Source organism: Thalassophryne amazonica, chromosome 11 (genome assembly GCF_902500255.1).
Source record: "Thalassophryne amazonica chromosome 11, fThaAma1.1, whole genome shotgun sequence".
Lineage (NCBI taxonomy): Eukaryota > Metazoa > Chordata > Actinopteri > Batrachoidiformes > Batrachoididae > Thalassophryne > Thalassophryne amazonica.
Window position 1 is genome coordinate 36,236,094 of NC_047113.1, and position 26,223 is coordinate 36,262,316.

Here is a 26,223-nt window from a genome sequence, read left to right on the forward strand (position 1 = left end):
TCTAAATGTTATTCCATTTCAGGTCCTTATTGGGAAAGGTTTGTGAAATTTCTTGATTTAAATCTGTGCATCACTCCTACATGCTCAAAATGTGTTCAGCTGGCATAATTTTCCTCTAAAAATGTGGGAGTGATGCACACATTTAAATGAAGTAAATTCACAAAGCTTTCAGTGCTCCGTAACTTTTCCTGTTACATAACAGAATGTTTTGGTACAATCTGGCCTTTACTTTTTACATGTCCAAAAGTCATGGATCAACCCAGATGAGCAAACACATTATTTGTTCGGTGAGCAGCAGAGGAGACGCTGTCTGTGGTAAGTAAACACAAATGAACAAAAAATAATATATTATAAAACGGTTAGCCCACACTGTTGTTACCTTTTTTCATAACCTGTAGGAAATCACGCAGCAGATATCTTGTTACTTGTAATTTCCAGTGTCAGGTTATTTAGTAACTTTTCTTCCCACGCGTCCGTGGTGTGATTCCACTTCTTGTTTTATTGCAAGTCACTCTGCTCCACAGACACTTGCAGTGTCTGTCAGTCCGGGTACACAAACCTACAACAGTCTCGGTTCTGCCATGATTTGCAGCTATATTTGATGAGTGGGCTCGTCATTTATTTAATGAGAACAAGGTGGATTTTAGTGGACCGTGAACTCAGACAAGAGCAACCAGGAGCACCGATAACAGAGGTACAATGACACCAAACTACTCCAGTTTATCTCTTCAAATGGGTATCTCTTCCAAGATACAGCAAACACAACATACCGCATATAGGAAAAATCGACCCAGAATGCATTGGCTTGTCAATGTCCATTTTTTATTCACAGCTGGCCAAAGGTCCAAAGGGGGATTATGTCATCCTAATTTCCGTCTGTCTGTCTGTCTGTTCGTCCCAAGATAGTGCAGCAGATAACTAAAACAATATTTCACTTGGTGATACAAGCATCAGATTTGGCATAAATGTTCTTCATAAATCAGTGTTTCAGAAAAAAGTGCGGGCCACTTGAAAATCCAATATGGCGGCCAGGTAGGGGTCATTGAAAGCTATTGAAAGCTATAACACATTATTTGTCTGATTATAAAGATTCCAAAAAGGTATAGTTTGGACTATCTATGACTGAATGTTATGGAGTTATGGGGTAAAAATGGCAAGAATGGTGACAAAGGTCAGTGTCAGGGTCAAAACACAACAACAACAAATGATAATATACATTGGGAATATAAATATATAAGTTGTGCTGGTGATAATACGATGATATTATGATTATATTGTGATGATATTCAGTCAGGCGCATAATTACTCTGTCAGTTTCAGTTTGTACAGGGGTCAAAAGTTAAAGTTCCTCCAATTATGGTAAAAACTGGTAAATTATTGGTTGAACTAATAGGATTAATAAATGGAATAGTTTTGACTGTGTTGAATGCTTGGCTTCCAAAGTAAATGTCAAACAATGTCAACGTCCATTGGATTCTATGGCATGTGACATATGTTACCCTGTAATGTGACAACTGAGCGTGACACATGGTGCAAACTATTCTTTTTAAAATCCTATTAACTCAACCAATAATTTGCAACTTTAGCTTTTGTCCTCTGTACAAACTGAAACTGACCTTTGTCACTGTTCTTGCTGTTTTTACCTCTTAACTCCATAACACTCAGTCATAGATAGTCCAAACTATACCTTTTTGGATATTTATGATCAGACAAATAACGTGTTATACTTTTCAATATGAATGAAGCATTTTTAAATTTTGACCCCTGTGTAATTCTTCATATTGAATTTTCAAGTGGCCAGCACTTTTTTCTCAGACACTGATTTATGAAGAACATTCATGCTAAATCTGATGCTTGTATCAGCAAGTGAACAATTCTGGCCAAAAGTCATACTTATCTGCTCCACTAAGAAGGGCATAAGCGTACTGAAATCAACTGCTCTCACACTTTTAGGAGGAATTTCATGAAATTTGGTACAATAGGTTGGTAACACACATATTTTCATAATTTTCCAGTCAGGCTTATTTTATTGAAGATATGGTTTATGATTAACAAAGCTAGACTGTCAGTTACATGCTTGGGTGCCTGTATTCTGAAATCACCTCCTGTCACATTTTTAGCAGGAATTTCATGTAACTTGGTACAGATCCTTGTTGTAGGTTGATTCTATGCATCTTTTCATACTGTTCCAGTTGGGCTCATTTTACCAAAGATATGGCCTCTGATTAACAAAGCTTGATTCCATCAGTTTCATGCTTGGGTGCCTGCATTCTGAAATCAACTCCTATCATATTTTTAGTAGAAATTTCATGTAAGTTGGTAAAGATCCTTGTTATAGGTTGCTAAATCACATACTGTAATTTTGTACAAGATTGACACATTTTGGCAGAGTTATGGCTTTTGATTAACAAACCTAGACACTGCCAGTTTTATGAGTTGGTGACTGCATTCTGAAATCAACTTCTCTCACATTTTTCGGAGGAATTTTGGGAATCTTGGTACAAATCCTTGAAGTGTTATCAGAATGTAGCAAGCACTTGTACCAAAGCGTTTGCCAGCGGAGGATATTGTGCTCTCAGAGCACTCTTCTTCTTTTTTTTTTTTAATCTTTTCCAGTCTGCCAAATTTCCGGACATTACATGGGGTTTTTAATGTTAAATTTAAATGGCCCCAAAAATCTAATCCGGATCAGATCCAGATCAAACTTTGTCAGTTGATAAAGGATGCCATCCTACATAATGTTCTCAAACATGAAAGAAATTTGATCTTTTTTTGACAGAGCTATAAATTCTAGAAAATTCATTCACTGTTAAAGTATACAGATTTTTCTAATTTTACAAGATTTTTCCAGCCGATATATGAAAAATTGTGGGTTCCAGGCTGTTCACAAACAAACAGGAGAAACAACATAACCTTCTCCAACTTTGTTGGCAGAGGTAATGAAGCTCAGATTTATTTTCTCAGCTGTGTTCAAAACCTTCAAAAAATTTTAACAAGTCAATTTTTCACTCGTTTCTATGGAAGCCCATTTGTGCCACTTGAAAAAAAGTTTTTTTGATTAATTGCGAGATAGTATCTCGCAATTCTGACTTATTATCTCACAATTCTGAGTTACTATCTCGCAATTCTGAGTTATTATCTCGCAATTCTGAGTTATTATCTCGCAATTCTGACTTATCTCACAATTCTGAGTTACTATCTCGCAATTCTGACTTATTATCTCACAATTTTGAGTTATTATCTCGCAATTCTGAGTTACTATCTTGCAATTCTGACTTATTATCTCACAATTCTGAGACACTATCTTGCAATTCTGAGATACTGTACATTACGAAATGCATTGCCTCCTACCCCACATGGTCATTCCATGGATTCGATCATTGAAAGCTATTTTCGGTGTGGTTTCACAAACAGTGAGATTCGGACGCTATTACATGAGGAGTATGACATTGAAATAAGCCTCCGAACTTTACAAAGAACTTTGGCAAGGACCCATCTCTGGAGCAGGAGAAATAATACTATCTTAGAATTGCGACATACTATCTCGCAATTAATCAAAAAACCTTTTTTTTTTCAAGTGGCACAAACGGGCTTCCATAACCATGTGGAGTAGGGGGCAATGCATTTCGTAACATAAAGTATCTCAGAATTGCAAGATAGTAACTCAGAATTGCGAGATAATAAGTCAGAATTGCGAGATAGTATTTCAGAATTGCGAGATAATAAGTCAGAATTGCGAGATAGTAACTCAGAATTGTGAGATAAGTCAGAATTGCGCGATAGTAACTCAGAATTGTGAGATAATAAGTCAGAATTGTGAGATAAGTCAGAATTGCGAGATAGGAACTCAGACTTGTGAGATAATAAGTCAGAATTGTGAGATAGTAACTCAGAATTGTGAGATAATAAGTCAGAATTGTGAGATACTATCTCACAGTTAATCAAAAAACCTTTTTTTCAAGTGGCACAAACGGGCTTCCATATGTTTCACTGCCAGATTTATTTTATTTTTGGCATGAAAACAATATGTTAATTTGTAACAGCATTCCAGAGACCTGTTGTTCTCTCACATTTTGACATAATAAACACATTTCTTAAGATACCTACAGATGGTTCGAGCACATCTTGAACTATTACAAGTAAATGCAAGTGTCACTTTGTTCTGTGACATGGTACAGTTTTATGTATTAGTTGGACTGCTTCCCACAGCTGTTGCGTGAGATCCGAGTGGTGTTGTAACTGTACACTTTGCTTCCATTGGGTCAGCCCAGTGACTTTATGTCTTGTCATGAGATCAACTGTGCTGCAGGTTTGGAGTCCGAAGCCAAGCAGACGTGTGCCTTTGCTGGTGACGCATCTGATCAGACCTCAACATGTCCTCAATACAGGGAGAAATTCCAGGTAAAGCAGGAATTTGTGAAAGTTGCTGACAATGATAATTAGAAAGTATAAACTGTAAAGTGACTTTGGGAGCACACACATCCACTAAGGCTGAAAAATCCTGGAAATCTGCATTCCAATTACGTCAGGTTCTGCCCCGGCTCGGGGCTTATGTCTGCATTCTCGGTTTAATTTCCACAATGGGTTTTTGGTTTTTCTTTCCATATGTTATACTTTAGACTAGACTGGGTAGACTACCCACCCAGTCTACATGTGTTTTGTAGACTTGGAGAAAGCATATGATCGGGTACCCCGAGAGATACTGTGGGAGGTGCTGCGGGAGTATGGAGTGAGGGGGTCCCTTCTCAGGGCCATCCAATCTCTGTACTCGCAAAGCGAGAGCTGTGTTCAGGTGCTCGGCAGTCAGTTGGACTCATTCTGGGTGGGGGTTGGCCTCTGCCAGGGCTGCGCCTTGTCACCAATCCTGTTTGTGATATTCATAAACAGGATATCGACGCATAGTTGGAGGGAGGAGCGTTTCCGGTTTGGTGGGCTCAGAGCCTCATCACTGCTTTTTGCAGATGATGTGGTCCTGCTGGCTTCATCGGCCGGTGACCTCCAACAGTCACTGGATCGGTTCGCAGCTGAGTGTGAAGCGGCTGGGATCAGCACCTCTAAATCTGAGGCCATGGTTCTCAGCAGGAAACCAATGGATTGCCTACTCTGGGTAGGGAATGCAGCCTTGCCCCAAGTGAAGGAGTTCAAGTACCTCGGGGTCTTGTTCACGAGTGAGGGGATGATGGAGCGTGAGATTGACCGGAGAATTGGCGCAGCAGGGATGGTATTGCATTTGCTCTACAGTACTGTTGTGACGAAAAGAGAGCTGAGCCAAAAGACGAAGCTTTTGATCTACTGGTCAATCTTCGTTTCTACTCTCACCTATGGTCATGAGTGTTGTGTCATGACCGAAAGAACTAGATCATAGGTACAAGCGGCCGAAATGGGCTTCCTCAGGAGGGTGGCTGGTGTCTCCCTTAGAGATAGGGTGAGAGGTTCGGTCATCTATGGGGAGCTCAGAGTAGAGTCGCTGCTCCTTCACGTTGAAAGGAGCCAGCTGAGGTGGTTCGGGTATCTGGTAAGGATGTCTCCTGGGCACCTCCCAAGGTAGGTGTTCCAGGTACATCCATCTGGTAGGAGACCCCGGGGAAGACCCAGGACTAGGTGGATAGATTATATCACCACACTGGCCTGGGAACGCCTCGGGATCCCCCAGTCAGAGGTGGTCAATGTGGCACGGCAAAGGGAAGTCTGGGGTCCCCTGCTGGAGCTCTTGCCCCCGCAACCCAAACCCATAAAAACCGGTTGAAGATTAGTGAGTGATGTTATACTTTATCATTTTAGTCTCAGTTTGGTTGTATTTATTGCTTTTGTTTCATGCTCTCATTCTTTGGTTTAGTGATCATGTGTTCTCTTGTTTTATTTCTTAGTTATCTTCAGTGTCTTCTTGTCAGGTTGTCTTGTTGTTTTGTTTGTCATTTATTTTCTTTTCAGCTTATAGTCTGTTTTGCCAAATTATTACCAGTTATTGCATTTACTTTTATACTTTAATCATGATCAGTTCTGTTATAGTTTTGGTTATTGCTAGTTTTATTGTTTTCCACTTTTTGACTTGTCACATTATTTCTTAGTTTTGCCCCTTTTGTTTTACTCACATTAATTATTGTCTTGTCTTGTACACGTCATGTTTTTTTTCACCGTTAGTTTTCCTGTCACTTAGTTCTCTTGGTCCTGTCTGCTTTGCTTTCTTTTCCCCTCACTATCTTGCAACTGCTTTAGTGTTTGTCAGTGATGCCCCTTAAAGAGCCTTGCACACACTTGCACCTCATTACACCTTGATTTGTATGCCCCTTATTTAAGCCCTCACAGTTGCTCTACTCACTGCCTGACTGTTGACTTGTTCACTCTCTTGCCTTTAGCTCATGTCTGGCTTGCTTCTCAGTATTCTGACCTTGCTTGTTTGCTCCAACCTCTGCCTTGCCGTAATCTTGTTGTTTTTTTTTTTAACTCTGCCTGTTTTTGCCTGCTATATTCCTTGACACAGTTTGTATGGCCTCAGCTCATTTTTTGGACCACGTCCCAGCCTATACCCTGCCTGATACATCTGCCTTTATATCTGACTATCTGACTACCAAATCAACTGCCTGGTTACTAGATAAAGCCTTTTATTCATCACAACCAGCCATGTCTGTGAGTCTGCATGTGTCTCCTACTGCGTCCAGTGTCACGCTACCACGAGTCCTGACAGATTAACAATATTATTTCATGTTTGCACATTAGGGATTAGGGAGCATAAGGCACATCTGTGCAATAATCATGCTGTCTAATCAGCATCTTGATATGCCACACCTGTGAGGTGGGATGGATTATCTCAGCAAAGGAACAGTGCTCACTAACACAGATTTTAGACAGATTTGTGAACAATATCTGAGAGAAATAGGTGTTTTGTGTGTCTAGAAAATGTTTTAGATATTTGAGATCAGCTTGTGAAAAATGTGAGCAAAAACATAAGTGTTGCATTTATATTTTTGTTCAATGTATGATGCATATTATGTGGTTTGTATGAAAGAGCTTCAAGAAATGTTATTTTTTTTTTTTTTTAAATAAAAAAATGGATGTGTATCCTCTGGACCACTGGGATAGGCTCCAGCACCTCACAACCCTGAAATGGAAAACATGGGTTTCGAAGATGGTTGGAAGAAATCCTCTGTCCTGCAGTCTTTAGTTCAGGGTTCAGGGTTTTTAATTTTCTCTTTGGAACATCCACCGTTTTTATGTCCAGCAATTTTCAAAGAATCACCTCCTGGGGAAATAAATAAATATAAATAACACATTTTTGCCAGCTTCTATACATACTGCAAGACAACTTATAATGTCCAAAAGCCAGAGTTTACTTGGTGTGGATCAGACAAACAGAGAAAGGAATGAAAGAAATTTGCAATTTTGTGACATGTTGATAATGTAGCTGCATTTTCGCTGGTTTAAAAGTGTGTGAGAGGACATTCATAATGGGAAGTTTGACAAATTGATTAAACTGTTGGGAAAGTGTAGTGACACGGACCCACAACAGGGGGCGCAAATGAACGGACAATGGAGGAAGTCAAATAACAACACTTTACTGTTGTGAATAAGCACAACAAACACAGCAGATTACAATAATAGTCAATGAAGTCAATTCACAAAAATGTGTCGCGTGGGCAGGCTCGAAGATAAGAGACGTCTGTCCAAAGCAGAACCGGAACCACACGATTTCCTCCGCCACCGAACCCCGGGAATACTGGAGCCGCCAAGTCCCGAACTCCCAGGTGGCCACTGCCTCCGCTTGTCGGATCTGGTACTGCTGGCGAGGAACAAAAACAGTTAGATGTGGGTGCGTCTGCACCCAGCAACACGTATGGTGGAAAACCACCTCCACCTCTCGTCGGAAAAAAGGAAACAAAATATCTGCTATCCAACACACAAAGTAACAGGTATTCCTGTCAGGAAGTCAACAAAGTCGGCTGAGTACGTTACCTCCTCGGTAGAGCGATATCTCGGCAAAGAGGTGGAGATGTCGTCCTGCTGATATACCACTGCTGATCAGATGATTGGTGACAGCTGTTGTAGGCGATAAGTGACAGCTGTCACCCCGGCTGCTCCTGTGAGGCGGCACCGCCCTCTGGTGCCTGGAGCCCGCACTCCAGGCAGGGCGCCCTCTGGTGGTGGTGGGCCAGCAGTACCTCCTCTTCAGCGGCCCACACAACATAAACTACAGTAAGCCCCATCAGCTTGTCCCTTGTTTTCACTCGGGGGGTCACCACAGCATATCCAAGGTGGATCTACATGTTGACTTGGCACAAGTTCTACATCAGATGTCCTTCCTGACACAACTCCACATCACATGGAAAACAGGCAGGGGTGGTCTTGAACCAGCAACTTTCCGCACTGAAAAGTACACGCACTTGTTTGGATTAGTTAGGATTTTCTTTCACCAAAACATTAAAGTTTAACATTAAGTTTATACTCAGATGTACCTTCTGGCAAATTGGAGCTGAACTTTCAGGTCTTCTTTTTAAGAAAATCTTCCTCTATACCTCTTCATCATGAAGCTGTATAAATGAGGAAACAAAATGCAAACCATGCACGATGCACAGTTTCTCCAATCACAGCCACATAAGCCTATAACTTCTTCTGGGTTGTCTGGGTGTCTTGGTGTCTTTCCTCACTCTTCGCCTTCTTGCAGTCACTCAGTTTTTGAGAACTGTCTACTCCACACAGATTTACCACAGAGTGCCATACTGTTTGTATTTCTTCATAACTGAGGTAAATAAAGTCCAAGACATATTCAGTGACTTGGAAATGTTCATGTATCCATCCCCTGACTTGTCTGAAGAAAACTGGCAAGAAAACTAATTATTTACTGATTATTATTCCATTACTTATGTAAACCATCATCTTGGCTTTTATATTTTTAACTAATTGTAGAGATTTGCTTTCAGTTTGAATTTAAGGAAGATAATATGACATGCAGGTCAGGTGGATTGGAAACTTTAAATTGTCAGTAGGTGTGAATGTGTTTTTGTCTTCATATGGCCCTGCAATAGACTGGCGTGTTGTCCAGGGTGTACCCCGCCTCATGCCTTGTGGCTGCTGGGATAGGATTGAATTTTAATTGGAGAAAACAGTTGAAGGTGATGAGTGAGTGTATTTTTTGCTTTTTTTTTGTATTTGAAATGGCATAAACAAATTAAAATGTGTGAAATACTAAGTGTTCCAATACTTTTGTAAGGCACTGTATGTTCCAAAGCAGATGGCCACCCCACAGAGTCTGATTTGCTTGAGATTTTTTTTCCCTGTAATCAGAAAACACCTGAGGGAGTTTTTCCTTACCACTGCAGTCAATGTGCTTGCTCACAGGATAAGTCAGGATTAAACAGTATACACATAGAACCTTCTGCTGACTTACATATATTGTGACTTGGCGCTGTACTGAATTGGGGCTGGATATTAAGACATATGATTTATCATATGATACCGATAATTACAGTATCTACTTTCAGAAATTGAATTGTAGCTTTCAATAGACATTTGACAAAACATTTTCCCAGTTTCAATTTTCCTTCTGTCAGCTCTGGAGCCAAGCACACAATTCGGAATAGTCGCTGCCTTGTCGTCTCCCCGTATAAGGCTTCGTCGTAACAAGAGCTATGGTGATCGCATGAATGTGCCATTGCTATCACCACCTGCAGACTGGTCTGGCAACATATTATGGAAGGATCCTGTTTTCCCACAGCACAAATACAGGAAGTCTGAAGAGGTACTTATCTAAATACTTTGAGAAATATTAAGGGAATAACCCTGTTGTGTCTGATGATGTGTCAGATGTTCATGCTGGGATATACAGTCAAAAGTAACGCTTTATCGGTGATGCGTTAGCGGAGCTGATAAAACGGATATTTTCAACCGTATATAATAGCATGAACGTCGGACACATCATCAGACACGGGGGTTATTCCCATTCTAATCCAATTCCATTGTTTGCAGGGTTTATTTTTCTGTAGGTAATTCGGTCAGCGAGGTGAGCAAGCCGTCTCTCCAACAGCGGTCAGGGCGCGGAGTAATCCATCAAATGTGAAACGGTAATTCTGTATCAGAATCCACCTCAATAGTTGCTTAAATTCACACAGCGGCGGAACGTGACTCTCTCTCACTCTGAGCTAACAGTGCTAACCGCTAGCAGAGCGGGCAGGCGGTGTTCTGACAAATTGTGAGTCTCGAAAGTTCCGCGTCCCAACAATACTGCGCATGTGCAGTTGCATGTGGAGGACAGGCATCACATTCAACCAGTGGTGTCAAAAGTACACACATTTGTTACTTAAGTAGAAGTATAGATACTGCAGTTTAAAAACACTCTGGTAGAAGTTGAAGTATCAACTTGACCTCTTTACTCAAGTAAAACTGAAAAAGTATGTGCTCCAAAACCTACTTAAAGTATAAAAGTATAAAGTAACCTTTAAAAAAAAAAAAAGGTAGATGCCCCTGTATGAATTGAAAGCTTAATTTAAAAACTGATTCGTTCTAGATGTGGCCCAAAACCCAAAATTACCCCCCAACACCACCTGCACAAAAATGTTTCAATTCTAGAAGCTCTGAAATGATATCTGGGACTATTCCAGACAATAAACTGCAGTGAGTGCTGCATCCATTTAGTGAAGGGAAAAAACAAACAAACACAACTTTCCTTATTCAAATTCATTCCAGTAGTATTCTGCTCTTACTAGGATGCAGCAGTTTTCTAGTTTGGCAGATAGTTAAAATCACTGAAGAAATTAAATTGAAAATATGGTTTGACCGAAACAAACTGTCATTAAATAAGACAGGGATGAAGTGGAGGTGTAAGAGTCACTAGGTGTTCACAGGAAACATTTATTTATGTATGTATGTATTTATTTATGTATGTTCATTGTTAGTTGCTTTTATATTTTCTGTTGTGTTTCTATTCAGGTTCTTTTTGCCTCTTTCTCTAAAATTGTATATAATAATCATTAGATTATTAATATATAAACAAAAATAAATTTAAGAAATATTACAATTTGAAAACAAATGCACCCGAACGTGATGAGAGCTGCAATTGCTTAATGATTTTAACATTGAAAACGCCATAGACATGCTAACGCGTTAGCATCGCTCCCGTTTTTAAGTTATAAAATACATCAACTGTTTCAGAAGACCATAACAGGTCGGTTTAACATAGAAAAGGTAAATAATACTCACAGAAGTATGCTCTTTAGGGTTTTAGCGGGGGAAAATTAAGCGAAAGAAAGAATAAACGAAGCAACAGGTCGAAGCATTGCTTCAATCTGCGAACCACTGCTTCGATTGGTTCACGGTTCAAAGAAAAGCCGTGCTGCAGAAAAGTTGATTACAGGCGCACATGACGTGATATATATATATATATATATATATATATATATATATATATATATATATATATATATATATATATAAACATTAAACTGAAGCCAAGAGTAACGAGGCTGTTTGTTTTAAAAATGTAAGGAATAGAAAGTACAGATACTTGTGTGAAAATGTAATGAGTAGAAGTCAGAAGTAGGCAGAAAAATAGGTAATGGAGTAAAGTATAGATACCTAAAAAGTGTACTTAAGTACAGTAACGAAGTATTTGTACTTCGTTACTTGACACCTCTGCATTCAACAGTAATGACATCTCCTCAGAACACCAGTCAGGACGCGGAGTTACGTCTAATATTTTGTTCGGTTTCACAGATATTATACGCCTGATTATGTCACACGATTAACCAATCAGATTTGTGGAAAAAATGTAATTGGATTAGAATGTTTCTTGAAGGTATTTACTTGCTGTCCCATTGCTAGTGAGTAAATGAATGCTAACAGTTTAACCTTGTGTGTCAGGAAGGTGACAATGATGGGAATTTGTTGACTTTTGAAGCACCAACGCAGACAGTGCCTGTGGTGAAAGCCAAAGCCTCCACTGACATGAACTCACTATTGCTCAGTAAGCCACACGAACCCACCTCCTGTTCACAATATTGACTGTGTCATAGATGAATGAAGTCAGATAAGCTCCATACTCTCAGGCTCTTTCTGCTCCGACTGGTCACATGCTTGCTGCCACACCCGCCAGATAAACAAATCTGCGCCATGTACATGAACCATTTGCTAATTTTAACTCCACTGCTGACTGCACGTACGCTCAAATGCTCACAGGTAGGAGCCAGGAGGACTTCCAGAGGTTCGAGCACCAGGCAGGACTGACAGACACTGGATATTATCCCCGAAAGGGTCTACCTGCTGATGAAAGCTGCTTTCACAGGCTACCTGAAGGCACCGATCCAGTGAGTATCATGTGAGCCGTACCTGCATCCAGGAGGACTGAAAACATGAACTTTTGGTTGCATTAAGGTTAGAGGAATAAGAGATTTTTTTTTTTTTTACTTTATATTTTGAAAAAGAAGCAGTGGCTTGATGGCCACCAGATCTTGACTTTAGAAATGAAAGAAACTAACAAATTAATTTCAAGCTATCTGTAACTTCATCCACACATGCTCCTAATTTCCATCATCTATAGTTATTCCCTGTGACAAGCCCAGACATGTCCAGCAGATGGCAACCATCAACACATGGCAGAGGTCTATGGTATATCACATAAGCAAAACTAATGCTGCATTCCATTTACCTTGGAGGTTGTAAGTCACAAGTGGGAGTGATGTCACACTCAAGGTGAATACGTTCCAGTTTCAACACGACCCCACAAGTCTGAAAATAAGTTGGACATTCCCAAGATTTTGGAGTACGGAGTGCAGCAAATCTATGTGGTCCACTAAAGAGACCTCATGGAAAAGGACAGATTGTCCAGAAGTTACATAGTGTTTTAAATTACTGCTCGGTTTGATGTGTGGTGTAGACAGATGTTAGCGACATCTCCCGGATTAGCCAATCTTAGCTAAACAACACATTATGCAGTACATCATGCATAAAACTCCACAGTAACGTGTTCACAGCAGGACAGTATTTTGTGCACAATTTCTTAAACTGGACACACAACTAAAAAAAAACAGATTTTATCATTTTAACCTCAATATATGCTCTTTTAATTTGGAGACTTACAAGATGATATAAATCATTTTTAAATAAGTTATCATGTACACAAATTGGAGAGGATGAACACATTTCTATTCATTCCATTGCCAAAGCCTTGGAACACATTTTATTCAGTAAGTTTGGACAGTTTATTAAATATTCTGATTTGTATTTATTTCTGAACATATTTTAAGTTCTGTACTTAAAATATGGGGTGCCAGTAATTCTGGCACCCCATATTTTGGACTTCGTCATGGGACTACAGCCACACAGCTAATATAGCAACACAAATAGCTGTCTGTCAGTAATGTGAGCAGGTGAGTGACTCGTGACTTGAGTCATTCAGGATTAATTCAGTTGCCCCACCGCCTCAGCCCTTGTTCATGTATATGTTCCACAACATATGCAAATCAGAAATATTCTAGAATTGAACCTAAACCATATTAGAATTCTGCTACAGCACAAGACTTCTGGGAGGAGATGGTCTAGTGCAGGGGTGGGCAATCATGTGCCATAAAGGGCCGAGACACTGCAGGTTTTCCGTGCAACCAATCGCCTCAGCAGGTGATTTCATTAATGATCAGGTGTCTCACAGGTGATTTCATTGACAACCAGGTGTTTATGTTCAGAGCAGAAGCTCATCAGCAACCCACCAGCCCTCGATGCCCACCCCTGGTCTAGTGGTTAAAGAGTTGGGCTTTTGAGCAGAGGATCCTTGGTGCAAATCCCAGCCTAACTGGAAATCACTAACGTCCCCTAGTTAATTCCCTAGTTGCTCCTGGTGTGTAGTGAGTACCTTGTATGGCAGCACCCTCACATGGTGTGAATGTAAGGCATTATTTTTAAAGCACTTTGAGCATCTGATGCAGATGGAAAAGCATGATATAAATGCAGTCCATTTACTTCTGGAAGTGTCTTGTGCTCCCAGAAGTGGAATTGAAATTGACAAACCTTTTATGTATTTCAGGAAAAATTACAACCTGTATGCTAATGTTAACCGTAACCCAAGCCCACAACCAATACATCAGATTTCGAGCCTCATTTCCTACTCCTGGAAAATACCACAGTCTTCTCAGAAGACTGTTTGCTAGTGTAACTTTTCTGATCAATATATCTAACGCTCGAATGTGGACAAAGAAAATACTGCCAAGTGCACACCAGTGGAACTGGCTGTATGTTCTGATAAAAAATTCTGTCATGTATGGATTTTTAAGATTTAAGAGTGTTTTTATTGTCATGTGCACAGTATAAACAGGCGGTTATACCACACAATAAAATTTTTACACTGTTCAATCTCCCTAGAAAATCTGCATGTAGAATGTTCACATCAGATGATTTAAAAAATTATACAATACATATTATTAGACTGAATAATGTAGTTTATACACTATTTAAAGGATCTGCAGTTTAGAGGATGTGCGGATGTACAGTTTATGCAGTAATGGCAAGTTTGTGCAATATTGTGTAGTTTTAAATAACATTCCTGCTGTGCAGAAGTCATAAGGTGCATGGATGCATAAATAGTGAACAGAGCCAATATAATTCTTAGAGGATGATAGTAATAATGATGAGGAGAAGAATGACAGTGAGTGAAATAACAATCACTCAGGTGGTGGAGGGGTCAGTATGTAAGAAAGGTTTTGAGAAGCCTAATGGCCTGTGGGTAGAATCTGTTCCCCAGCCTAGTAGTCCTGGACTTCAGACTCATGTAGCATCTGCCTGATGGTAGGACTGTGAAGAGTAGGGGAGGTGATGGTCTAGTGGTTAAGCGTTGGGTTTGAGACCAGAGGCTCCTTGGTTCAAATCCCAGCCTGATCGGAAAATCACTAAGGGGCCTTGGGCAAGGTCCTTAATGCCCTAGTTGCTCCCGGTGTGTAGTGAGCACCTAGGGTGGCAGCACCCTGATGTGAGGCATTATTGTACAGCGCTTTGAGCGTCTGATGCAGATGAAAAAGCGCTATATAAATGCAATCCATTTAAGAGTGAGTGTTGGGGGTGTGTACTGTCCCTGATGTGGTTGTGTGTCCTACGTAGGACTCTGGTTTGGTAAATGTCCTGCAGTGATGGGAAGGCTGCCCCAGAGATGTACTGTGAGGTCTTAATCACAGGCTGGAGAGCCTTCCTGTCTTGGACCATGCAATTACCATACCCGACTGTGATGGCAGTGGTGAGGACACTCTCAATTGTACACCTGTAGAAGTTGCTGAGAATTTTGGCTGACATACCATATTTTCTGTCTTTTCATAAACTACAATCTGTGTTGGGACTTCTTGATGATCTGTTGGGTATTGTAAGACCGGGTGAGATCATCACTGATGAGAGTGCCGAGGAATTCACCCTCTCCACCTCTGTGTCATCAATGTATAGTGGTGTGTGCTGCTTCCCACTCTTCGTTGGATCAGTAAACATCTCTTTGGTCTTGTCTGCATTGAGGTAAAGATTATTTGCTGTTTTGCAGTTGTGAATATCATTCCAGCTCATGGTCTGTGACTCACATAAGAGGTCAGTTTCAGCAGAGTTCCAGTTTAAGGCACAATGTAAACAAACTTCATGAATTATGGACAACAAGACTGCATCAGGTCATGGCAGAAGTCCATCACAGGTGCTACACCTCCTCTAGATAACCCTTTTAAAATTTGGGAGAAGGTGTCATCATCATAATCTCCTGTGAATTCGCTGGATCAACACCATCCACATCCTCGCTAGCCATTGTTTACATGTGCTGTGACACACCGGAACTCTGCTGGTGCCGCAGTGCATTCTGGGAAGCGCAGGGGGCTGCCAGGGGGATTATGGGAAACGTTAAAATACTGAATTGTTGGCGGCTCCCGGCCAGGTCTGCCACCTCTCTTCTATATGCTGTCTCGTACCCACCAGTGATCAGACCGATGACTGTACTGTCAACTGCAAATTTATTGATGCTAGTGTTGTTCTGGGAGGCTACACAGTCATATGTGAAGAGTGTGTTTTGCATCACATTTTGAGGGCTCTGGAAAGGTTTTGGCCTGGAGGCCAGAGAGATAGGCTTCTAACCATAGGATCATCTGACTGATTCCACATCAAACAGGGAACTCACGAAAATGTCCTTGTGCAAGTCCCTTAATCATCAAGTTGCTCCCAATGTGTAGGGTGTGTGTGTGGGTGTGTGTGTGTGTGTGTGTGTGTGTGTGTGTGTGTGTGTGTGTGTGTGTGTGTGTGTGTGTGTGTGTGTGTGTGTGTGTAAATGTGAGGCATCATTGGAAAGAACTGAGCATCTGCATCAGATGATAAAGCTGTACAACATGTCTATTTTTTAAATGATGGCCTATTAATCTGATCTGGTAGCGCATAAACTACATATGTGTTCATAAAATAAATCTCGTAATCTATATCAATAGAATATGTTACATTCTTTCAGCAGTGTTGCTTGGTAACGCCCTTTAATGAAACGAACGTGGCTCTCCTATTGGTTAGTCTCGACCAATAGGAGAGCGCCTAACAAAAGAGGCCTGCTATTGCCGTGTCCCGTTTGCACGGGTTGTTTTTTTTTTTTAAATACTCATCTCTTTAGTTTGTTACACAAACTAATTATGGCTAAACTGAGGAAACCTATCGGACTGGAACATTCAAGAAACCGCATCATAAAAAGGTACGTTTCTTTATGTATCTGAAGCTAATGGCAAATGCCGTTATAACTTAGGCCACATGTGTATGCTAATGCTAACAACGCTAACAGCAAAGCAACGTTGTTGGCTATTAGGCTAATCTATGAAAAATAGCTGTTTTGACCTACATGTGTTATGTCCCAATCAGGAGCATGTATAGTGACCTTAACGTCGGCTTTTAATGGTGACTAGCTCGGTGTCACGCACGGTTAGAGTATCCTCGTTCCTGTTAGCTAACATGAACTACACGCCTAACTAGTACATCGCTTTGTATTCAAAAACATCGACTTTTGATCCGTAACATTTTTCCGTATCTTTGAAAGTCTGCTGTCTTTCTTCTTTTTTTTATCTGAAGACGGGATATGTGGGAATTTCTGTCCCAGATCGCCTCAAGTAAAAACCGTAAAACTGAGTGTGGTTGGTGTTTACTATCTTCCGTTACTCCACTTTATAAATCACCAAAGGAAATAGGTTTCAGTTCTGATATGGGCTAGTCTGGCGTGGGGAATCAGAGCTAAAATCTAAGAGTTAAAGGTTATCTGGGAGTATTCCCTGTTATTCATTTGCATGATGGTAAATAACAGGTCCCCTGTTTGCCTTGAGCAGAATACAGGGCTCTCACGTTATGGATAGGAATTTGCCCACATTGAAGATTCAGCATAGTTATTGAAATACAGTTGTAAGTTAACCTAATTGGTTTATTTGTATTGTGATAATATTTTTGGACAGAAAAGTAGTGTAGATCATTTTTTCTTTCAATGTGTTGGTTGTGCAGGTGTTGTAATATCTTTCAACTGACTTTTATTTTCATTGTCAGTTCAGTCTACGAAAACCCAGGAAAAAGTTAAAAATGTCTTTCATATCCTGTGGTGACATCATTAGGTGCTTTTTGGTGCCCACAACACTAAAAAAAAAGCATTATACCTAATTTAAGACATAAGAACTTCGTTCATGCTTTCAAAGAAATGAATAGTTTATTTAAAATTTACAGTGATACAAAACAAAGAAAAAGCAGCAAATTTTAATTTTTGAGAGGATGGAACCAGAGGCTGTCAACATTTTGCTTGGTGAATGTCTTTTTGTGATTGGACAGTTCTTCATGCAATTTCCTGGTTCAGTTTCTGTCAGTTGTGTAAGAACAAAAATGAGCTAACCTGTACTTTATGCTTCTGTTCTGAACAGTTTTCAGTTTATTGCCCCAACTGTTTTTAAATAATAAAGCTTCTTGGTTTAGTTCTGATATCAGTTCATCTTATTGTGGTCTTTGGCAGTAATGCTCTTATTTATCAACCATCATCCTTGGTAAGATTCTCTCTCTTCACACCCACACTAAATCAAAGGTGATTGGCTCTGAGTATCTGTGACGCACTTCATTGTTTTTGTCAGCTGCCAAGTCCACAAAAACATTGCTGACCTTTTGAAGTGTATGTATGTATAGAGAGGGCTTACGCTTTTAATAAAACCAGTGATGCGTTTGTCACAAGCATTCTGTTTATATTTTGTGAAATATGTGACAGAACTTTGTTGTTTGGGCAAGGAGCATACTTCCAAACCCTTTCTCCTTCATGTTGTATTGTTCAGGGTTGTTATGCACTACACTGAATGGGCCTCATGTATCAATGTGCGTACGGTGATATTTGAGCGTATATGGGGTGTACGCCAAAACGACTGCGCTACTTGGCATTTATCAATGTGGTCGTTGGCGTACGGTGCGCTGAAAATATACACCAAGTCGAGAGGTGGTGTAAATTATACACCAAAATGAACCAGTGGTGGAATCCACATAAAAATGAAAATGATCAACATGATAAACAGTGCCATTATACAAATCAATGCATATGTTACATAAATAACACTTTCCTGATTATACTACATAATAATTAATACAAATCCCGCTTTTGCGGGATTGTTGGTCTCGATCACGATCCGTGGCCACAGCGCTGACCGCAAAGAATGCGCTGCTCGCCTTTTTCTCCAGAACCTGGAGCCAGAGCAGCGCTGAGCTTAACTTTGTGTTGTGATCGTTTTAGACAATGAAATTGATAATTACAACTGTAGTGTTGTCATTCCTTTCGCCTGTGCTGCAATCAGGTAATGTCATCGCCATTCGTTTGTCACAATAAAATAAATAAAGACATACATTTTAAGAATAAAGAAATCCGAAAAATTAGGCGTGTCTTATTAATTGAGCGAGCAAATATCCACATGTCAATAATTCTTGAAAAGAGAATACAGTGGTCCCTCGCTATAACGCGGTTTACCTTTCGCGGCCTCGTCGTTTCGCGGATTTCTTTAGTCCAATTTTGCATGCTTTTTTTACAGTGCATTGTGGTCTGCGTGTATGTTTATAAGAATCTTCTCGCCCAGAAGAAAAAAGAGCGCCAACAAGTACTCGTAACTGTGTGTGTCACTCGGAAACAGACACCTGCAGCCAGGTGTGAGTGGAAAAAGGCGCGGCGTCAGGACGCAGAGGCGCGATCTGTGAAATACTGGTCAGTCACTATTAATAATTTCTTATGTGTCCAACCTCGTACGTTGATCGTTAAAATTAAATTCGTTAGTTCTAAAGGCCATCATAATTATTTATAGGAAAACGTTCTATTTTTATTTCTCAAATAAATGTTTGCGCCTGAAAACAGTTTGGTCTTATTTTTCTAATAAGCTTTGAACTTTGAGAGTGTTTACACATGAGAAAAAAGTGAGAAAATGTTCATGCCTGATTGAGAAAGTGTATAAAGTGGTTTTACAGGGGTTTTACAGCTTTGAAACGTCTATAATAATTGTAAAAAATAACGCTGACTATGTCGCGGTTTCGCGTATTACGGGCTATTTTTAGAACATAACTCCCGCGATAAACGAGGGACCACTAACACTTTTTTGATTATACTACAAAACAGTTGATACGACGGCTGCTTTTGACACTCTATTGGCACGCGTCGTGATTGGTGGGGTTCTTTTTCTTTGCCGTCTTCCTGGCTTCCATGTCGTAAAATGAGGGTGTGTCTGAAGCGGAGTCTGAATATTTATGGGTGTGTTTATTATAATTACGATTGTTTTCACCCGCCGCATTTATCAAGGTCACGTCAGGCGTGCACCGGAAATGGGCAGGTGCGCACTGCTTGATACATGTCACGGCAACTTTGGTGTACTTCAAATTTACACCGTAAATTTACGCCACAAGTGCGCAATTTTGATACATGAAGCCCAGTGTCTTAATATTTTGTTGTAATTTCTGTTTCTGCAGAAGTTGAGAATGCCAAGTGGGGAGCTCAAGGAGGACAGGCTAACAACATCAGCTCAAACAACACCAAGTGGCACCCCCTCTGTCACCTCCAGTGTAACCCTCTGTGTTAGTCCCTACGCATCACCTTGTGTTAGCCGCAGGTTAGTAACATGCTGTTGAAATGGTTTTTGGATCCAGAGTGATGTACAATATGGGAACATCAATAAAAGAAAGACCATTATTGCTATAGTGGCAAAAAAACCCCACTATAGCACAATTTTAAAAAATAGGTAGAAAAATATCTTGATTACAAATCCTAAATATGATTGTGTGTTTTTCAGGCCAGGGCTATTCTGGGGTCACTTCCCTATGTGTAATGGAGGAGATGTGCAAAGTATGGTTCAGTGGGGTAACGTGAATATACCTTCAGTTGTGTGTTCAGCCAATCATCACAGTGTATTTGGAACAGATGGGTTTCACTATAATATTCTGCAAGCTCACAATGGCTTTGTAACCTGTTCTCGGCTGATTCATTTCAGGAAATTTCTCATCTGTTTTGGATTTTGTTTCCTCTCTTTAATGTTGACATTGACACACAAGAGTGCAGCTTATTGAAAGCCTTGAGTGTATTTTTTTATTGAATAGTGCTGTTTAGCTTCATCAAGGCTGTTGTAATTCTCCTAACCACATATAGGTAGAGTCACTCTAGAATGCATTGTTTAATCATCCTTGGGGGGGATTCAGTCAGCCAAATTTGTGGTCCCATTGTTTATAATGATTGATGTCCATGTTTTATTTTTACATAACTCTACAAGAAAGCCACCTAAGTTTATCTGATTTTGCAGTAGTGTGACCACAAAGACTGGTACAGTAAGTGATGTCGGAATGGTGATCTCAACAGGACAGCAGTGGTGTTGATAAGGATCTTTGAAGCAGTTAACATGACGAGCTGTTAGTGATGTCTATGCTTTCCTGCTTTTTGACTGTGGTTGGACAAATGAAAGAATCAGGAAGCACAGATGTCTCGATGGCAATCAGATGTTTAATGACTGCCATTTGGAACTTTGAAATATCAAATCATATGAACCCCTGTGAAGCAAAAAACAGTGTGGGACAGCAGGACAATATTCTCTGTGATTGCTGTGTGCCACCTCAGGAGAAATAGTCAGTGGATGCAGTTGTGTTGCAAGGAACGCATTTATTATTTGTTACTTCAGACAACTTTATTGATCCCAAAAAAGGGCAATTACGTTTACACTCCAATTACCTCAGACAAGATACAGCAATTAATCCACAATTATTACTTGTTTACTGTAATAATGGCACACATCAAAATTAAAGACAACACATATACATTTGACATTGTTTATGTGCACTGAACTTGAAGTAGTCCGTCTTCCGAATTGAGGCAAAGTGGGTGAAGGCCGCAGCAGGAGGGGCCCGCGCCGCCCAGCCTGGGGGTTGAAGGCTGCAGCAGTAAAAAAAAAACAAAAAAAAACACGCTGCCTTCGAGGTGGCAAGGAGGAAGCCAGGGTGGGGGGAGTGGAGAGACACGGGGGGGGGGGGGTATAGGGATGGAGGGAGGGAGACATCTGTCGTGTGCAGATGAGTTAAATTTCTGTCGATTTCTGTCCGTGTGTGTGTAAAGTCTGATGTTGCTAGGCAACAGCAGGCTGGTGTGTCCCGTCTGGTTTACATTTATTGAATGCATTTTTTTATGTTGGCTGTTCAAGTTAGAGCACAACTAGAAGAATGGCTGACTGTGAATCTCCAATATAAAGCAAATAATAATGTACCCCTGCTGTGGCCCAAATGTGACTATATGCATTAGGGAGACTTGAGCTTGTTTATGTTTATTACCTCCGCCAAGGAGGTTATGTTTTAGGTCGCGTCCATTTGTTTGTTGGTTGGATTGTTAGCAGGATTACTCAAAAAAAAAAAAAATCCTCAACGGATTTCAAAGAAATTTTTACCAGGGGTGTATCTTGGCCTAACTTAGAGGTCATTAAATTTTGGTAATGATCCAGAACACGATCCGGATCCAGTAATTTTTTTTTTTATGGATTCTTTATCATAGGATAGGGCCAATTTCAACATTTTTGTATCTAACTTCATGAAGACGGGTCACAAAGGCTGAACAAAAATGAAGTTACGACACAACAATAATTTAGCATTTGTTTCTCCTCATTGAATAAACTTGTTATAAGAAAATAAAAAAATCTTGTGTAGTTCATGCAGTTTCTCTTTATAAATACATTTGCTCAAGATCTAAGGGTTTAACCCTTTGGGGCCGAGGCCGTCATATACGACGGCTGAGACCAAGCTTTACTAAATTATAAATAACTTTTTAATGATATGAGATAGAAACTTGCTTTTTTTTTTTTTTTGGCTGAAAAGTTAATTCCGCGGACTTTCAGGCCACCATCTTTGTACTCCTCATAGAAGCTGTATGATGACGTGAGCAATGTGAGTGTCCCATCGGAGTTGGTTCACCATCACATGGTTTTCCAAAATCCAGTCGTAGGGCAGATTCACCTCACGTGACACACCAAAGATTGTTTTTATGAGTGATATGTTACTAGTTTATTATACTTTGCTGTGTGTTTTGAATAAATGTGTGTGGGAAATTATTTTCTGCTTTACTTTTTTCTTTCTTATTTCTGATTGTAAACCTTTATTGCACTTATAAAACACAACTATAGCATATATATTTTGAAAGTACAGATTGTCCTGAAAAAAAGAGACATAAAACTTGATTGTGGGATGCAGGGAGAGTTGTTAACAGCAATAATAAAACATTTATGCCAGTCAAGTGAACTGTCCAAAAAATGTCTTTCATGGCCTAATTTGTATCTGTGGTGAAAATTTGGTGAGAATCCGTGAAGTAGTTTTGATGTAATCCTTAAAAGACTGTATAAAATAAATCTTGATCCAGAATTCGGGTCCAGATCACCTCCAAAATTTAATGGGGTCTTACATGGCCTAATATGTGTCTGTGTTGAAAACTTTGTCAAAATCTGTGAAGTAGTTTTGATGTAATCCTTCAAAGCCTGAATAAAGTGAATCTTGATCCAGAATCTGGATCTGGATCACATCCACAATTCAGTGGTCTTGCATGGCCTAATATCTATCTGAGGTGCAAATTTGGTGAGAATCCGTGAAGTAGTTTTGACGTAATCCTTCAAAGCGTATATAAAGGAATATCTTGATCCAGAATTCGGATCCGGATCACCTCCAAAATTTAATGTGGTCTTCCATGGCATAATATGTATCCGTGGTGAAAAGTTCGTCAAAATCCGTGCAGTAGTTTTGATGTAATACTGCTAATAGGCAGACAGATGGACAAATAAATGCAGGTGATTTTATTGCGTCCTTGGCGGACATAAAAATTGGCGGCACTTTCAATACAGTACTGTTTATCCATTTTTATGTTACCAGTGACCCTCTTTCTTTTGTACATACTTTGTTTGATTCCTGTGAGAACAGTATACAGCTGGCAGTCCATGGATGGCACCACTTACTTAGTGTACCTCCCACACCTCCTACAGTAAACACTGCTGGACTTCTTAGCATCCTGTGGGAGTGGGCATTTTGGCTGAAATCATGTGATTTGTTGTTAATCCTTTTACCAGTTTTTAACAGAAGTTGGTTTAAAGGCCTACTATGCAACCATTTTTTTTGATAATTTAACAAATTTTTGTACTAAAGTGACTGTTTCATCAAATCAATGGGGAGAAAACCAAGTAGCTAATAGATAAGGTTTTGGCAAAATGTCAGATCTAAAATATGAATTCAAATGTCTGTTCATGACAGCCATTCATGGATCATTTTAATGACCTATGAAAGTCAACAAAAAACTTATGTTAAATAATACTTTGTCCTTCTGTCAGTCTTTATACAATGAAAAAATGTGAAAACTATGAACATTTTGGAAAAATACACACTAGTGTAGGTCTAAATATATTCATTACATCAACATGAAATGTACAAATTGCCTCCAAACTAATATTCAAGCATCTATTTTGTCAAAGATATCATAGCCATAACATTTTATGAGTAATTTTAATTTGTTAGAAAACCGGGGGTGATAACAGTAGGCCTCTTTTTTATATATATATATTGCAATAAAAATGGATTTGAAAGAACAATTTATCAATGTTGATTCAGACTTGCTTTGATTTAGAAAATGTATTCCTTTTTGTAAATTGACAGAACATTGGCTTTCCTTTGATATGACACTTGTGTCTTCTGTAATTTTTTGAGTTTGAGTTCTCAGGGGCCAAATTTTAGGGCGTTCTCCATGCTTTCACTTTTAAATAAAGAGTCAAGCTTGGCACATTTTAATTTATATCCAAAATGCATTTGTAATATCCAGATGCATATTCCACAGTGTTGAGCTTGGTTTTGATAATTCTACCAACTCAGTTCCTTTCGTTGGCATTTGTGTGTGTGTGTGTTTGTTTATTCTGATCATTCCAGTCTGCATCAGCTTTAAAAAGATGCACATTAAGTGCATGTGCCATTGCCTTTGAACAAGGCCGCGTCTTTCTCTGGGTGATGGCCACCCGCAACTCAGCGATTATAATGTGTCTAACTCATGGGGTACCCAACCCTGCTCCTGCATGGTACCTGTCCTGGATATTTTCATGTCTTTGCTGTTATACTCACACCTGATTATTGAACTTTGGTGTTTCCCAGGTTTTGATTAACACCTCAGTTAATTGGTATACCGCATTCACACCGCACGACACGCGACACTAGGGGTGTCGGAAAAAATCGATTGACGTCCGAATTGCGATTCTTATTTATTACGATTCTGAGTCCAAAATGTCCAAGAATTGAGTTTTTTAAATGCATTTTTTTAAACATAATCTTGCTTATTCGCCGTGTGTACTGTTTGTAAGGCAACGGCTTCCGTACTACAGCATCCCCGCAAGGGGGGGTGGTCCAGCGTGCTTCAAACACTCGTGCGCTGCAGAGTTCAGTGGCTGTAGCTTAGCATGGTGGACGAAGAGCTAATTCAGCCAGCACCGTCTTTGCTGAAGGCAAATGTTTGGGCACATTTTGGATTTTATTATTTGCTGCGTACAAAGGAGCTTGACATGACTTATGTAGTGTGCAGAATCTGCAAAATGAAAGTCAAGTACTTTGGAAACACTTCAAATCCGCAAGCCCACATGCTACGCTATCACCCGGAGCTAAAAGAGGGGAGCAGCGGTCTCTGCCAACTACTGACCAGCGCTTCACTAAACTGCCAGCCAACTCCGAACGAGCAAAGCAGATAAGTAACTTTACATCTAGAATCACTTGACTAACTTTGTAAAGCTGCATTTTCTTAAACATAAACATTTTTTAAGTCATATAACTATTTCTCAGAGCTCTTTGAATCAAAAATCGATTCTGAATCAAATAGTCACCCCAAGAATCGGAATCGAATTGAATCGTGAGTTGTTGTACGATTCACATCCCTACGCGACACCACAAATTCGCGTCTCTCGCCTGGTGATGGACGTGCCACCATCGTCTGGTGTGTGGCTCTGCTTTCGCTGCGAAAATTCGCCCCAGTGCGTCATCAAATAGGAGGAGCTTCTGTTCCGCTCGCCGTCAAGTCAACATGCTGGACCTTGATCACAATGAGCGAGTTGCTGTGCTCTATTTGTTGTGGAAAGCTGACAAACGTCGCCAGCGGCACCGTCCCTGGGTTCACAACATCCTCATGAGACATTCTTAATTCGGGGAGTTTCATTATTTGTTGCAGGAGCTGCATCCGTGTAACGGAGGCCAGCAGGTGTCGCTGTGTAGATGTAGTTAGTAACATCACTCCCAACAGCTCAAAAGGATTCTCTGGTCACAAGGCCAGAGCCCTGGCTTTTAGCCTTCTGGTTAGAGAGTCCGACTCCCATGCCGGAGATCGTGAGTTCACGTCCCGAGGGAAGCGAATGGGCGGAGTCATAACAACACAACGCAGAGTGTAGCCGCTACAATGGTGCCGTGTACCCGGATGGGAGTAAGTTTAGGGGGGGTGAGTGTAACGGAGGCCAGCAGGTGTCGCTGTGCAGATGTAGTTAGTAAACATCACTCCCAACAGCTCAAAAGGATTCTCTAGTCACAAGGCCAGAGCCCTGGGTTTTAGCCTTCTGGTTAGAGAGTCCGACTCCCATGTCGGAGATCGTGAGTTCGTGTCCCGAGGGAAGCGAATGGGCGGAGTCATAACAACACAACGCAGAGTGCAGCCACTACATCTGGATGACGGCCACTTTCGGTGGTACTTCAACCTCTCCAGGACCCAGTTTGAGGACCTCCTGTCCCGTTCACGTG

The 26,223-nt window shown here is 40.3% G+C and overlaps 1 protein-coding gene across 1 annotated transcript in view; it reads left to right on the forward strand.

The window, feature by feature from the left end:
• The first annotated feature begins 546 nt into the window (after positions 1-546).
• Positions 547-26,223, forward strand: part of LOC117520319 (putative monooxygenase p33MONOX) — a 37,388-nt gene continuing 11,711 nt past the window's right edge. Inside the window, exons 1-6 of the mRNA XM_034181642.1 lie at positions 547-694; positions 4,310-4,401; positions 9,546-9,733; positions 11,851-11,953; positions 12,166-12,293; positions 19,927-20,066. Coding sequence (XP_034037533.1) covers positions 4,374-4,401; positions 9,546-9,733; positions 11,851-11,953; positions 12,166-12,293; positions 19,927-20,066 — 587 coding nt within the window. The 5' untranslated portion in view covers positions 547-694; positions 4,310-4,373. The remainder of the gene's footprint in view (positions 695-4,309; positions 4,402-9,545; positions 9,734-11,850; positions 11,954-12,165; positions 12,294-19,926; positions 20,067-26,223) is intronic.